Source organism: Hyperolius riggenbachi, chromosome 4 (genome assembly GCF_040937935.1).
Source record: "Hyperolius riggenbachi isolate aHypRig1 chromosome 4, aHypRig1.pri, whole genome shotgun sequence".
Classification (NCBI taxonomy): Eukaryota; Metazoa; Chordata; class Amphibia; order Anura; family Hyperoliidae; genus Hyperolius; species Hyperolius riggenbachi.
Genome location: NC_090649.1, coordinates 455,397,210 through 455,413,595, shown reverse-complemented (window position 1 = coordinate 455,413,595; position 16,386 = coordinate 455,397,210). Strand labels below are relative to the sequence as shown.

Here is a 16,386-nt window from a genome sequence, read left to right as displayed (position 1 = left end):
GTTTATGATTTGCTGCACTTTACCCAGCAGGTGTGTGAATTTATGCTGCTCTGTGACTAATATTTGCTTGTATTCTGTGATTTCCCATAGATGGAGGATGGACGGTATATCCCGCTATTAATCGCAGCTGGAAGTGGCGGAAGAGCTTATAAGGCAAAAGCGAATACGGTCCACCCGGAGAGGCTGGAGAGTAATTCCACCGTGCCGGGGGTGAATGGGAAGTCTGGAGCAGCGGGTACGGCCTTTGCATTCATTTATTTATAACTTTATTATGAAATCCCATTTCGTGGCACACTTTCTCCCAGCTCCATGCAGCTCTTTCCTCATCTGTATAGAAGCTTGCGGATTATTAAAGGGAACCTGAAGCAGAGGCGAGAGAGGCTCCAGCCTCAGGGGCAGTGTAGGAGGGGGCGCACAACTCACTCAGCTATCATTCCCCTAGTGTGTTTGCAGCAGAGAGAAATAAGAAAAGGGGATACATGGCAGTGACTGCAAGCCAGATAACTAGAGATTAAGGTGTTAAGGGGGAGGGCTGTGCTGCCTCTTAGTCTAATGGCCCATACTCACGGGCAGCAAAAGTGGCCTGTCGCCAGCACACGTGAGCGTGACGTTCCTTCTCCCCCCGCTGGAAGCTCCGTATACCTCAATGGAGGTTGCTGGCGCTAGTCCGCGTACTCACGCGGACTAGCGACAGTTGCGGCGGAGTTGCGGCGGCGACTGTCGCCAGGCGATTGAAGCTTTCAATCGCCTGGCGACATCAGCGACGGGCGACAGTTCGGGGTGCGCGCTCGTGCGACGGCCCATACTCACGGGCGACAATTGTAGCCCGTGAGTATGGGCCATAATAGCAATCAGTGTGTGACGGCTGGGGTGGGTGGGAATGATGGAGGAGCGTACATTGATGTCTCAGCCTTGGGCGCTGGAGGACCTTGTCCTGGCTCTGGCCTGAAGGGAGAGGAATACGGAGGCTGCCATTTTCACTCCCTTATAAACATTCCCACTTGCCTGATTGTCAGGCTGAGCTTTTGGCTTGTGTTTATAAATCATACACCTGCAACAAGCATGCAGCTAGCGGAGTCACACCAGAGTCACAGCATCTGATCTGCATGCTCATTCTGGGCCAGTGACTTGTAGTATTAGAGGCGGAGCTTCAGCACAGAAGCCGGGCAACTGGCATTGTTTATAAGGGAATAACGATGGCAGACTCATTCTTCTCACTTCAGGTTCCTTTTAACCACTGTTCCAAGTTACTTATTTAACCACTTGAGGACCGCAGTGTTAAACCCCCCTAAAGACCAGGCCATTTTTCTGTAAATGGGCCACTGCAGCTTTAAGGCCTCGCTGCAGGGCCCTTTTCTCTAGCTCCCTCCCTCCCCCTGCCAGCCAATCACTGTGATCGGCTGTCATAGGCTTCAGCGGATCACCCCTAAGCCAATGGAGGGGACAGCCATGTCACACCGCTGTCCCCAGTACAGAGCTTCCTTAGATCGCAGCGCTGTACAGCCATAAAAGACGATGGTTTCGCCGTCTAACAGTCTCCGAGCGGCGATCACCGCTGGGAGACTGAAGGTGGAGTGGAGCTCTGTCATCCAAGCGGGGATGCGCGCGCGATTCCCTGCAAAACACTCCCCCAGGATTTCACAACGATCGGCATTAGGCGGTCCTGGGGGAGCCACCGCATTCACGCCCATTAGCGTGACACGGTCTTAAAGTGGTTAAAGGGAATCTGAAGTGACAATAAACTTATGATATAATGATTTGTATGTGTAGTACAGCTAAGAAATAAAACATTAGCAGCAGAGATATGAGTCTCATATTGTTTCCAGTACAGGAAGAGTTAAGAAACTCCAGTTATCTATGCAAAAGCCACTGATCTCTCCAGTCGCAGAGAGCTCTGCCTTCTGGAGCTTATTACCTCAAGTGTCTGTCACTGTATTTTGTTTTTTTCTGCAGAGGACCATTCAAAAGTTCACTGGCCTGCTCTGTGAAATCATTTAGAATGCTGAGTAGTGTGTAAACTGCAAATATTAGAGAATGATGCAATGTTATAAAAAGAAAAAAAAAACTATATAACTGAAAACAAAAATATAAGACCATTTATGTTCTAGTAATTAACCGTACTACATAACCAATCCATTATATCATAATTTGTTTTTGCTTCAGTGTCAATTTAACCACTTGAGGACCACAGTCTTTTCGCCCCTTAAGGACCAGAGCCTTTTTCTCCATTCAGACCACTGCAGCTTTCACGGTTTATTACTCGCTCATACAACCTACCACCGAAATGAATTTTACCTCCTTTTCTTGTCACTAATACAGCTTTCTTTCGGTGCTATTTGATTGCCGCTGCAAGTTTTACTTTTTATTATATTCATCAAAAAAGACATGAATTTTGTCAAAAAAAATGACTTTAACTTTCTGTGCTGACATTTTTCAAATAAAGTAAAATTTCCTATACATTTGAGTGCGAAAGTTATTCTGCTACATGTCTTTGATAAAAAAAAACAACCATTCAGTGTATATTTATTGGTTTGGGTAAAAGTTATAGCGTTTACAAACTATGGTGCCAAAAGTGAATTTTCCCATTTTCAAGCATGTCTGACTTTTCTGCGCACCTGTCAGGTTTCATGAGGGACTAAAATTCCAGGATAGTACAAATACCCCCCAAATGACCCCATTTTGGAAAGAAGACATCCCAAAGTATTCACTGAGAGGCATGGTGAGTTCATAGAAGATTTTATTTTTTGTCACAAGTTAGCGGAAAATGACACTTTGTGACAAAAGAAAAAAAAGTTTCCATTTCTTCTAACTTGCGACAAAAAAAAATGAAATCTGCCACGGACTCACTATGCTCCTCTCTGAATACCTTGAAGTGTCTACTTTCCAAAATGGGGTCATTTGTGGGGTGTGTTCACTGTCCTGGCATTTTGGGGGTGCCTAATTGTAAGCACCCCTGTAAAGCCTAAAGATGCTCATTGGACTTTGGGCCCCTTAGCGCAGTTAGGCTGCGAAAAAGTGCCACACATGTGGTATTGCCGTACTCAGGAGAAGTAGTATAATGTGTTTTGGGGTGTATTTTTACACATACCCATGCTGGGTGGGAGAAATATCTCCGTAAATGACAATTTTTTAATTTTTTTTACACACAATTGTCTATTTATAGAGATATTTCTCCCACTCAGCATTGGTATGTGGAAAAATACACCCCAAAACACATTATACTACTTCTCCTGAGTACGGGGATACCACATGTGTGGCACTTTTTTGCACCCTAACTGCGCTAAGGGGCCCAAAGTCCAATGAGTACCTTTAGGATTTCACAGGTCATTTTGAGAAATTTGGTTTCAAGACTACTCCTCACGGTTTAGGGCCCCTAAAATGCCAGGACAGTATAGGAACCCCACAAATTACCCCATTTTAGAAAGAAGACACCCCAAGGTATTCCGTTAGGAGTATGGTGAGTTCATAGAAGATTTTTTTTTTTGTCACAAGTTAGCGGAAATTGATTTTAATTGTTTTTTTTCACAAAGTGTCATTTTCCGCTAACTTGTGACAAAAAATAAAATCTTCTATGAACTCACCGTACTACTATCGGAATACCTTGGGGTTTCTTCTTTCTAAAATGGGATCATTTGTGGGGTTCCTATACTGCCCTGGCATTTTACGGGCCCAAAACCGTGAGGAGTAGTCTTGAAACCAAATGTCGCAAAATGACCTGTGAAATCCTAAAGGTACTCATTGGACTTTGGGCCCCTTAGCGCAGTTAGGGTGCAAAAAAGTGCCACACATGTGGTATCGCCGTACTCAGAAGTAGTATAATGTGTTTTGGGGTGTATTTTTACACATACAGATGCTGGGTGGGAGAAATATCTCTGTAAATGACAATTATTTGATTTTTTTTACACACTTTTTGTCCATTTACAGAGAGATTTCTCCCACCCAGCATGGGTATGTATAAAAATAGTCCCAACAAGATATGTTATTAAGCGCTCAAAAGGTTTGGATAAAGTTCAGTCTTAAATGTCACCACTCAAGTAGTCTTCAATCTGCTGTGAGGTAGACTCTCAAATGTCCAGGAACACAGGACCACTTCCACAATATCCAGCCAACACGTCATAAAGAGAGAAAAATAAAGGACATAGCGTAATCCAATACTTCAAAGATTGCCCACCACCTCTAAAGTGCAAACAACCAGCACCTGGTGCAATGACACACTCCCCCTGTGCGTCCGCACTCACCCAGATAACCTCCAATCGATCCGGAGGTATGGATATGTAGGTATTACGGGGATCCGTGAACCAGTCACGTCGCACATCAGAATAGCCTTCAGCCAATCCGGAAGTGGATATATGCCGGTAATACGGGATTCCGTGAACTAGTCACGTTACCAATCTAAACTCAAAAGGAAGCTCCAATAGTGTAAAACCTTTTAATAAAAATTTAAAAGATACAAGGATGCACTCACAAGGATCCAAAGGTCATGCGCATATAGCAGTTTGCTCTAAGCGGTCCCGGATAGCCGCTGCTGTGTATGCCGCCTCGTCTCCCTGCGTCTCCTCACCAGTGTCGGTCACGTGATGCGTAGCTCCGCCCATCACGTGACCGACACTGGTGAGGAGACGCAGGGAGACGAGGCGGCATACACAGCAGCGGCTATCCGGGACCGCTTAGAGCAAACTGCTATATGCGCATGACCTTTGGATCCTTGTGAGTGCATCCTTGTATCTTTTAAATTTTTATTAAAAGGTTTTACACTATTGGAGCTTCCTTTTGAGTTAAGATTGGTAACGTGACTAGTTCACGGAATCCCGTATTACCGGCATATATCCACTTCCGGATTGGCTGAAGGCTATTCTGATGTGCGACGTGACTGGTTCACGGATCCCCGTAATACCTACATATCCATACCTCCGGATCGATTGGAGGTTATCTGGGTGAGTGCGGACGCACAGGGGGAGTGTGTCATTGCACCAGGTGCTGGTTGTTTGCACTTTAGAGGTGGTGGGCAATCTTTGAAGTATTGGATTACGCTATGTCCTTTATTTTTCTCTCTTTATGACGTGTTGGCTGGATATTGTGGAAGTGGTCCTGTGTTCCTGGACATTTGAGAGTCTACCTCACAGCAGATTGAAGACTACTTGAGTGGTGACATTTAAGACTGAACTTTATCCAAACCTTTTGAGCGCTTAATAACATATCTTGTTGGGACAATTTTGTGTGTATGGCAGTGCATTGGTTATAGCGCACCACGTCCTTTTGAGTCAATTACTTTCCTTAGCGCAGACTATTTTTTCTTTTATTTGATATGTATAAAAATACACCCCAAAACACATTATACTACTTCTTCTGAGTACGGCGATACCACATGTGTGACACTTTTTTGCAGCCTAGGTGCGCTAAGGGGCCCAACGTCCTATTCACAGGTCATTTTGAGGCATTTGTTTTCTAGACTACTCCTCACGGTTTAGGGATCCTAAAATGCCAGGGCAGTATAGGAACCCCACAAGTGACCCCATTTTAGAAAGAAGACACCCCAAGGTATTCCTTTAGGGGTATGGTGAGTTCATAGAAGATTTTATTTTTTGTCACAAGTTAGTGAAAAATGACACTTTGTGAAAAAAACAATAAAAATCCAATTTCCGCTAACTTTTGACAAAAAATAAAATCTTCTATGAACTCATCATACACCTAACAGAATACCTTGGGGTGTCTTCTTTCTAAAATGGGGTCACTTGTGGGGTTCCTATACTGCCCTGGAATTTTACGGGCCCAAAACTGTGAGTAGTCTGGAAACCAAATTTCTCAAAATGATTGTTCAGGGGTATAAGCATCTGCAAATTTTGATGACAGGTGGTCTATGAGGGGGCAAATTTTGTGGAAACGGTCATAAGCAGGGTGGCCTCTTAGATGACAGGATGTATTGGGCCTGATCTGATGGATAGGAGTGCTAGGGGGGTGACAGGAGGTGATTGATGGGTGTCTCAGGGGGCGGTTAGAGGGGAAAATAGATGCAATCAATGCACTGGGGAGGTGATCGGAAGGGGGTCTGAGGGAGATCTGAGGGTTTGGCCGAGTGATCAGGAGCCCTCACGGGGCAAATTAGGGCCTGATCTGATGGGTAGGTGTGCTAGGAGGTGACAGGAGGTGATTGATGGGTGTCTCAAGGTGTGATTAGAGGGGGGAAATAGATGCAAGCAATGCACTGGCGAGGTGATCAGGGCTGGGCTCTGAGGGCGTTCTGAGGTTTGGGCGGGTGATTGGGTGCCCGCAAGGGGCAGATTAGGGTCTAATTTGATGGGTAACAGTGACAGGTGGTGATAGGGGGTGATTGATGGGTAATTAGTGGGTGTTTAGAGGAGAGAAGAGATGTAAACACTGCACTTGGGACGTGATCTGATGTCGGACCTGTGGGCGATCTATTGGTGTGGGTGGGTGATCAGATTGCCCGCAAGGGGCAGGTTAGGGGCTGATTGATGGGTGGCAGTGACAGGGGGTGATTGATGGGGTGATTGATGGGTGGCAGTGACAGGGGGTGATTGATGGGTGATTGACAGGTGATCAGTGGGTTATTACAGGGAATAACAGATGTAAATATTGCACTGGCGAATTGATAAGGGGGGGTCTGAGGGCAATCTGAGCGTGTGGGCGGGTGATTGGGTGCCCGCAAGGGGCAGATTAGGGTCTAATCTGATGGGTAACAGTGACAGGTGGTGATAGGGGGTGATTGATGGGTGATTGATGGGTAATTAGTGGGTGTTTAGAGGAGAGAAGAGATGTAAACACTGCACCTGGGAGGTGATCTGATGTCGGACCTGCGGGCGATCTATTGGTGTGGGTGGGTGATCAGATTGCCCGCAAGGGGCAGGTTAGGGGCTGATTGATGGGTGGCAGTGACAGGGGGTGATTGACGGGTGATTGACAGGTGATCAGGGGGGATAGATGCATACAGTACACAGGGGGGGGGGGGGGGTCTGGGGAGAATCTGAGGGGTGGGGGGGTGATCAGGAGGGGGCAGTGGGCAGGGGGGGGGATAAAAAAAAATAGCGTTGACAGATAGTGACAGGGAGTGATTGATGGGTGATTAGGGGGGTGACTGGGTGCAAACAGTGGTCTGGGGGGTGGGCAGGGGGGGGGGTCTGAGGGGTGCTGTGGGCGATCAGGGGGCAGGGGGGGGGGAATCAGTGTGCTTGGGTGCAGACTAGGGTGGCTGCAGCCTGCCCTGGTGGTCCCTCGGACACTGGGACCACCAGGGCAGGAGGCAGCCAGTATAATAGGCTTTGTATACATTACAAAGCCTATTATACAATGTTTCAGCGGCGATCCGGGTGCTAGTAACCCGCCGGCGCTTCTGAACGGCCGGCGGGTTACAGCGAACGTTGGGCGGAGCCAGTCCCCGGCAGCTGATCGCGTCACGAATGACGCGATCGCCGCATAGCCACTCCGTATTGCGGTCGTTTGGGCCCGGACTTTGCCGCCGCCCATCGGCTGGGGGCGGTCGGGAAATGGTTAAAGAGAATCTAAACTAAGAAGGATATGGATTTTTCCTTTTAAAATAACACCAGTTGCCCAGAGTCGGCCTGTTGCGGGGGGGGGGGGGGGGGGGGTGTCACGTGGGACGATCGACCCAGGCCCTGCGCCTGAAGAGGCCCCACGCTGCAACAAGTACATCATGCCACCACTCACCTAAAAGTTCTCCTTACGCTGACCTGACGGCACACGGCTCTTCCTGAATCCTGGTTGGCTCCACCTCCAAGTCACACTCAGGCCTTCACGCTGACCTGACAGTGCACGTCCTTTATTGCATGCCTGCCCTGCCGGGAGCACTCTGTGCATGACGTCACAATTAAAGTTATGATCAGACCGTTCCCAGCCGCAGGCACGCAATTAAGGAGGGGCACTGCCTGGTCAGCACCTGCGCATTGCACTTAATACCACCGACCTGAGCCGACAGGCAGGAAGAGCCTCAGGGGTTTTTAGGATTTAGGTGAGTCAGTCTGGGTCATAGAGCCATCCATTGTATATAGATGTACATTCCTGCCGGCATGAAGCGTGTGCCCCACCACCATGAAAATGCAATCATGCAACAGGCCCTCTTCTGCCACTGCCAGCCAGATCATTAGTAATACCACCAGAACTGCATTTCATGAAGGTGCGTGTAAAGGTGGCCGTACATCAGGCGACTATCCGATTCAATTATTGTAATCGTAATCGGATGAAAATAGGTGGCATCAAGTGCATGCCCGATCGATGATGCAACCAATTTCGGGCCGACATGACGCAAGATGTCAGGCCGACTGTGAGGTAATAATGGCAAGTGATATCGGGATAAGTGACGAACCTGGAGCTGTTCCCGCTATGTGTATGTATGTAAACCTGTCCTGTGTCGCGGTGCCTGTCTGTCTTCCGCCACTCTTCTACAAGCTGCATACACGCAAAGCACGCCGGCGCGTGACGTCGAACACATACCACGCCGGTAGCGTGTATGTGGCTAATTGAAGAGAGGTGGAAGACGGACGGGCACCGCGACACAGGACAGGTAATGTATAAAGGCACATTACAGCACATACTGTATATATTACATACATGCATATATACACACATACAGTAATAAGGCGTACTGCATTAGAGGCAGATAAGCCCGTGAGCAAGTTGCTATGGTATATGGCCTACACTTACGGCTCTAGGCCCCGCATATGGCGCTCGCCCCAGGCCCTGCGTACTCTAAGGCTGCCTCTGAGTTGCCTGACTCTCCTGCTGATCCTGTTTCTCTAATACTTTTAGCCACAGCCCCTGAACAAGCATGCAGATCAGGTGCTCTGACTGAGGTCAGACTGGATTAGCTGCATGCTTGTTTCGGGTGTGTGATTCAGACACTAGTACAGCCAAAGAGATCAGCAGGACTGCTAGGCAATTCATATTGTTTAAAAGGAAACATCCATATCCCTCTCAGTTAAGCTTCCCTTCAGTGGACCTAAACTCTTACACAGGACAGAAGGATATAGAGAAATGCACCTTGTATGTATTTAGAGAGTTTAGCCTGTGTAATCCCCCCTCATCTATGACTTATCACAACTGTTATTTCATCTCTCATCTGTGCCAGCACAGGAATCTGAGCATCGTTGGCAAAGCAGCTAATTTGTAAACACAGGATGTTAACCCTATGTCTGCTTTCATGAAAGCAGGAAGTGGACACACTGCAGATGTATTGCAGGATTTCTATCAGCTATAACAAAGAAATGTTTTTCTTTAAAGGTTAGTATGCTGTTGCTTATTTTTTAGAGCAGAGAGGGCGTTCTGAGTTCAGGTCCGCTTTAAAGTGGGATGAAACGCCCCCTGACTAGATCATTTTAATAGGGTGATATCAGCAAATCAAGAGTTTCTACGCAGAAGAAAAGAAGAAGCTGCAAAGCGCTAGGAAAACTTCTGCACTGTGTCCCTGAGGACTGGAAGGGATACATTTGTTGCACTGTATAACTATACACTGTGTGCAGTTTACTAGTAAGCCCCACCCTCTTCTTTTGTTCTGCAGGTGGGGGAGGTGGATGGAGTGACCACGCGATGTTCCTGTGGGCGGGGAAGTCACTGGCAGAAGGAGGCACTGGAGGAGAGTCCTGCCCCCAGGCGATTAAGAGGTGGGGCTGGGAGACGAGAGGCGGTTTCGGAGGTGGAGGAGGCGGCTGCTCTTCAGGAGGTGGCGGAGGAGGTTACATAGGTAAGTATACGTCACCAACAATAACTTCTGCTGCCTCACTCCTGAAATAGGATTCAAGAAATCAATGAATTTAGGTGTTATAAGAACTTTGGGGGCCAGACTCTTCTTTTCTCCTCACCTCTGAGGAGCAGAGAACGGAAGTTCTGTGTAGCCCTCCGTGACTAAAAGGTTTGTGTGACCAGAAGTGTTTAGTGGGATTATAGTTACGTTTGCCAAGAAGTATTATTTGACTGGGGATAGTCAATGAGATTCTAATAATTCTGAGCTGATGCAAAATTTATGTTTTTGGTTTTTTTTTGCAGATTGGAAATAGACCAGCTGCATTTGATTGGTCCATTTCCAAGCTGCATTAATTTGCATAAAAAGAGCATAAAATATGCAACGGTGGTTAAAATCTAGAATATCTTACCTCAGGAAGTAGTTATAGCATATTCTATAGCTGCGTTTAAGGGGGGCTTGGATGCTTTCCTTGCATTGAAGGGCATCCACGGCTGTAATTACTAGGGCGTGCATGAAAAAAGGGCGCTGTGAAAAAAGGGCCCGTCTGGATTTCAAAATGGCGCCGGTGAATAACGAAATCTGAAAACGATAAACATCATTGTCAAACTTAGCTAACGATAAATACCGTTACTAATAATAATAATAATAATAACTAAAAGATATTAACCACCCTGGCGTTCTGATTAAATCGCCAGGGTGGCTGCGGGAGGGTTTTTTTTAAATAAAAAAAAAACTATTTCATGCAGCCAACTGAAAGTTGGCTGCATGAAAGCCCACTAGAGGGCGCTCCGGAGGCGATCTTCCGATCGCCTCCGGCGCCCAGAATAAACAAGGAAGGCCGCAATGAGCGGCCTTCCTTGTTTTGCTTATATCGTCGCCATAGCGACGAGCGGAGTGACGTCATCGACGTCAGCCGACGTCCTGACGTCAGCCGCCTCCGATCCAGCCCTTAGCGCTGGCCGGAACTTTTTGTTCCGGCTGCGCAGGGCTCAGGCGGCTAGGGGGGCCCTCTTTCGCCGCTACTCGCGGCGAATCGCCGCGGAGCGGCGGCGATCACGCAGCACACGCGGCTGGCAAAGTGCCGGCTGCGTGTAAAAATCGGCCCAGCAGGGCCTGAGCGGCAGCCTCCGGCGGTGATGGACGAGCTGAGCTCGTCCAGACCGCTCAGGAGGTTAATGATAAAAATCTTTACGGAATTCAACATTACAGCTTAACCCAACCCTACTCTCACACAGAACCTTCCCTTGGTGGTGCCTAAAACTAACCACTCCCCTGGTGGCACCTAACCCTAACCACCCCCCCCCCCCCCCCCCCGGTGTTGCCTAAAACTAACCACTCTCCCTGGTGGTGCCTAAAACCTAAACCACCCCCCCTGGTGTTGCCTAAAACTAACCGCCGCCCGGGTGATGCCTAACCCTAACCACTACCCTTGGTGGTGCCTAACCCTAACCACTCCCTCTGCAGAAACACCCTTTTCCACATAGAAACGATAATATCTTTGATAACATAAAATTCGTACATACAAACGAAATAATATGATAATAACTATAACGTTGCAAGCTTCTAAAACGATAACATACTTCAAAATCTTTAATGTTCTAATGTTGTTAACGATATTTGTTGCGGCACCCTTTTTTCTGCTTTTTTCGCCATACTTACGATAATTGCATTAAAGTCTATGGCGGCGCCCTTTTCGTCCACCCTCAGCAGGCGCCCTTTTTTCCTGCTACCTTACTAGGTAAAACCTGGGAGTGTTGATCCAGGGGTTCATCTGACTGCTATCGGGAGCTGTGAAGGAATTCTTCACTTTTAGGGCTAATTGGCCCAGGCCATGTAAGGTTGTTCACCTTCCCCTGGATCAACTGGGATATGTGCAGGTTCAGGATGGTGTTTTTTTTTTCCTTTCTGTTTGAACTGGAAACTTAGCATTATTCGCATCTCATTGACCATTCGTAATGAGCAGTAATTTATTTCCTTTTACTCCAGGTGGGAACGCCACGGACGATAACAGCCCGGACGCAGATGGCTGGGACGGTGTATCCTACATCAGCCCACTTGGCGTTCTCTTCACCCCTCCTCTGAAAGGTAACAATGGAGTAATCTAACTTATATACTGATTAGAAATAGTCATCCAATTTACATTAAATTTGCATGCAAGCATTTATTATGGTTATTTATAGTGGCTACTACTCTTGCCTCGTAGTTGAAGAGGCACAAATTTATATCCTGGTCCAGTCACTGTCTGCATGGTTAGGCATCGGTAGTAGGAGGGTTCAGTGTGAGAATAGGTTTAGGGTTAGCTGAATTTATAGGCGTAACAATAGACCCTGAAAGGGATGCAGCCACAGGGGGGGGCCCTGTCCCGAGAGACTGACAACTAAGGGCAAGGAGAGAAAAAGCTTTCTGCTCTGTGCACAATTGTTCTAATGACTGCATCTGCTCAGCCACTGATAAGGAATCATACAGTTTTGTAGACAAAGATTCGTTTCAGTGTGCATCAAGGTCTTATGTACAGCACCCAACCCTCATCCTCTCCACCCCTCCCTAAGTAATGTGTACTGTAGTGATGCTTGAGTTTGCAGAGCCAGTTCTGCTCCACCAGAGATGGACAGAGTGAGTGTAATAAGCTGAGGCTGGGAGCACACTCGTCTTTTTGTGTATGTGTTTTCTGCAAACCTGGGTATCTGTATGTGTGAAAACATGCACATTTTATCACAGAAGCTAATGTAATTGACAGAGAAAATGCCTGGGGTGGGGGTGTTGGGCAGGAGGGGCCCCATCCAAAGTTTTGCAGGGGGGCCCAGTGATTTCTAGTTACGACCCTGGCTGAATTACATGCAAGTGGGTGAATAATAAACTCACCCACCGCCGATCCATGTAGATCCTTACATAGCAGGCTCTGGCACACGCATACTTCTTCACCAATGGTTGTCTTGTTATGATTCTGTGGATTGGATTTTTCCGTATAGCGCAGTTTATCCAGCATCTCCAGAGCAACAGACTGATAGAGAGGATAACAGCTGTCAGTCAGCCATCCGAGAGGGAAAGATTGTCACTTTATGTAGATTGCGGAGCTCTTTCATGTTGTATGATGACACCCGTGGTATATGTAGTCTTCTGACTATTCCATACATTGCAGAAGATCAAGGCACTCCTTCAATGTTTGATGATCAATCAGTAGCAGTGCGGGACACGTGGGCACCAGAGGAGGGAGCATCATAATTGGGATCTCTAAGTGACACATATAGCAAAAATCTATAGCAAGAACTACATCAGAATCAAAACTGCTCCACTTAGTGTACAGCGTATACAAGAAAGTTTTTCTTTTCTTTTTAAAGGGGAACTTAAGAGAGAGGTATATGGAGGCTGCCATGTTTATTTCCTTTTAAGCAATACCAGTTGCCTGGCAGCCCTGCTGATCCTCTGCCTCTAATACTATTATCCATAGCCCCTGAACAAGCATGCAGCAGATCAGGAATTTCAGACTTTAAAGTCAGATCTGACAAGACTAGCTGCATGCTTGTTTCTGGTGTTATTCAGATACTACTGCAGAGAAATAGACCAGCAGGGCTGCCAGGCAACTGGTATTGTTTAAAAGGAAATAAATATGGCAGCCTCCGTATACCTCTTCAGTTCCCCTTTAAAATTTGTCTTGTACCTGAGATACATCCTGTAGGCCCCTTTTACATTTGCCTTGTAAGAGTGTTGTGGCGTTATCCTGTTCTAACGCGGAGTAACGCAACAACAATGCAAGGCGATGGGGCCTAGTACATTTATTGCGCCACGTTGTGGCAGAAGTGCCCGATGGGCAGCCGAAGTCAACCGAACGTTACCGCCAGAATTCCATGGCAATGCAGCGGAAGTAATAAAAGTCCCACTGAGAAATTTCATATATGTTGGCGGGGGCAGTGCAGCACACATGCGCGGAGCGATGGGAATAATACAAGGAAACCATTCATATATGAATGATTTTTTGTACATTGTGGAGTGATGGGGCGGAGTATCGCACAGTAAGTACACGGGCCAGGTGCAAAACCCGAACATGCGGAAACCAGCGCAGGAGACTTTGGCGCAGCCAGCGCCACCATAGGCCATAATAGGAATTACGGCTGTAGCAGCGCACAGGGAGTAACTTCGGCGCCGTCAGAAGACGGAGCTCAAGTTACTTTTAAAACACAATAACTCGGCATCCAGCAATTGCTGGAAGCCGAATAATTTCATTCCCCACCATTTATGGCGGCCTGGAGGGGGAATAGTATTTAACACGGCCGGGAACTTGTGCAGGAGCAGGATCAGCCATATACCGCCTGTATCCTGCACCCAAGTCTCCTGCGCCGATTCCTTTCGTACGCCCAAAACCTGCCTTAAAGGGTACCTGTAGCATCCCCCCAAAAAAGTAGCTGTAGATATTTACCTCCATAGGGGAAAACCTTGGGATGTTCCAGAGGCACCCGATCTTCCTACACTCCACCTACCCTGTGAATGGGGCCCTCCAAATACTCAACATTAAAGTTGAATATTGCTTACAGCTGCAAACACTCCCCCTCCCCCCTTCATTTTACACTGGTACGTAACAATCTTTTTTCCCCCTCACAGCTTTATTTTAAAGGGAAACTGAAATGAGAGCAATACAGAGGCTGTCCTCTTCATTCCCTTATAAACAATGCCAGTTGCCCGACTGTCATGCTGCACTTTTGGCTGTAGTTGTAGTTGGTAGAGTCCCACACCTGCAACAAGCATGCAGCCAGTGAAGTCACATATTCCGGGCCAGTGACTTATAGTATTAGAGGTGGAGCATCCGCGCAGAAGCCGGGCAACTGGCATTATTTATTAGAGAATGAAGACAGCTGCCTCTGTATTACTCTCACTTCACTTTGAGTTTGCCCAAAAAAGCAGCAGTCAGTGAGGGGAGGAAAGACTACACTCCCAGTAGTGTTGATCTTCATAAAATATCAAGTGTGCTAATACTTGTATTCTGGGTCTTGTTCCCTAGTGACCGAGAGCCACGGGGAGGTGGAGATAAGGCTGCATCTGAACTGCAGCCACTGTGAGATGGATGAGTGTTACATCGATCCGGAGACTCAGGAGGTGATGTGTCACTGCGAGATTGGGAGGGTCCTGGCTGAAGATGGAGTGACCTGCATAGGTGAGACTGACCAACCATCATAACAAACTGTGCAAATGCGGGAACTAATAACTCCCAGGAATGGATTTTCCATTAGGCACATCAGGCACCTTCCTATGACTCTTACTTAGAGGTGCCACTGTTTAGAGCTAGGTTTAGGGACATTTCAGATCAGCCTTCTGCCATCACTGCTAAAGCCCAGTACACATGTCGTTCAGGACAATCTTCCATGATCCTTTTGGGTGGCTGTTGCACAGTTGTTGTGCAGACTGCCTGCTAAGCAGTGTGTTTTATCTGATGGAGACCAGGAGACAGTATATATAACTGACGAGTTCCATTTAACTGAGACACAGCGAGGGAGAGTCTAGAGTTCCTGTTTTTATATGAACACTCAAAAAGCAAAAAACAATCTTCAGTCAGAAAGCATAGCTTAAAGGGAACCTGGCATGAGAGGGATATGGAGACTGCCATATTTATTTCCTTTTAACCAAAACCAGTTGCCTGGCGGTCCTGACTTTTCAGATATCATTCACACAGTTTTATGTTATTTTTAAAAAGTAGATTTATGGTTCTTTCTCTGCTCAATGACACAGTCTTTGCGTGCCTCAGAGAGCTAAAATATATGAACTATTGATCTTTATCCATCTCCTGCAGCCAGTAGCTGTCTTCCAGGAAAGAGGTTTTTTTATATGGCTGTAATTCCTTATCAGTGAGGGATGCTACAGTCAGACTAGGTCCTGACTGGAGAGAAACTATCAGTTGCATACCTGACTGGTTAACTCTTTCAGGCAGAAAAAGCAAAGAAGGAACACATCCTAGTTGTTTGTACTCTGGGTACTGTACATACACGTCTATCTTATGTTACATGTCACTTAAAGTGTACCTGAAGGGAAAAAAATACCCCTGCGGGGTACTCACCTCAGTAGGGGAAGCCCTGTCCTCCGCAGGCTCCAGCACTGGAACCCCGGAAAAAGAGCTTGTTTATGCTTTTCAACTGGTCGCGCATGCGCACTAGCACAGACCCACTTGGACGGAAAAACAGGGTCCGTGATACTACGCAAGCCATCTGCACCTGCGCAGTAGCTCGGACCACATTGGCTACTTTTTTTCTATTTTCCCCTCAGCCCGAGCGTGTCTGTGCTACTGCACAGGTGAAGTGCAGCCACGCTTTGGGGGTCTTGTTGCCGAATCAGCCTGGCTGAGGAGGATGAGGAAGCCTCTTTAGGCTTCTCCCTCCCAAGGAAAGTATTCAAAATTTTAGGTTGCAAGCCTCACAGGTTTGGTTTAAGTTACACTTTAATGGCTCACCCATCCTGTTGATCTCCCGCATCTTGCTTGGATCTGTTTTTCAGAGGACCAGGTTCAGTCGGCGCAGGAGACGCACCTTCCACTATCGCTGTTCTTGTCCATCGTGACCTCGGGCCTTGTGGCCGCCCTAATTCTGGCCTTCTCTGGCATCATGATTGGTGAGTGACCCTCTCAAGAAACCCATTTCCTCCGGAGACTTTCATTGACGTAAAAAGTTCTGAAAGAGTAAAGGAATGTCGTG

At 47.2% G+C, this 16,386-nt stretch overlaps 1 protein-coding gene across 9 annotated transcripts in view; it reads left to right on the top strand.

The window, feature by feature from the left end:
• The window catches only part of ALK (ALK receptor tyrosine kinase), a 942,963-nt gene that overhangs the window by 869,794 nt on the left and 56,783 nt on the right, over positions 1-16,386 (top strand). For all 9 annotated transcript variants that reach the window (XM_068232762.1, XM_068232763.1, XM_068232765.1 and 6 more), the window contains 5 exons: positions 91-235; positions 9,530-9,712; positions 11,699-11,797; positions 14,706-14,858; positions 16,190-16,303. In XM_068232762.1, the coding sequence (XP_068088863.1) occupies positions 91-235; positions 9,530-9,712; positions 11,699-11,797; positions 14,706-14,858; positions 16,190-16,303 (694 nt within the window). The remainder of the gene's footprint in view (positions 1-90; positions 236-9,529; positions 9,713-11,698; positions 11,798-14,705; positions 14,859-16,189; positions 16,304-16,386) is intronic.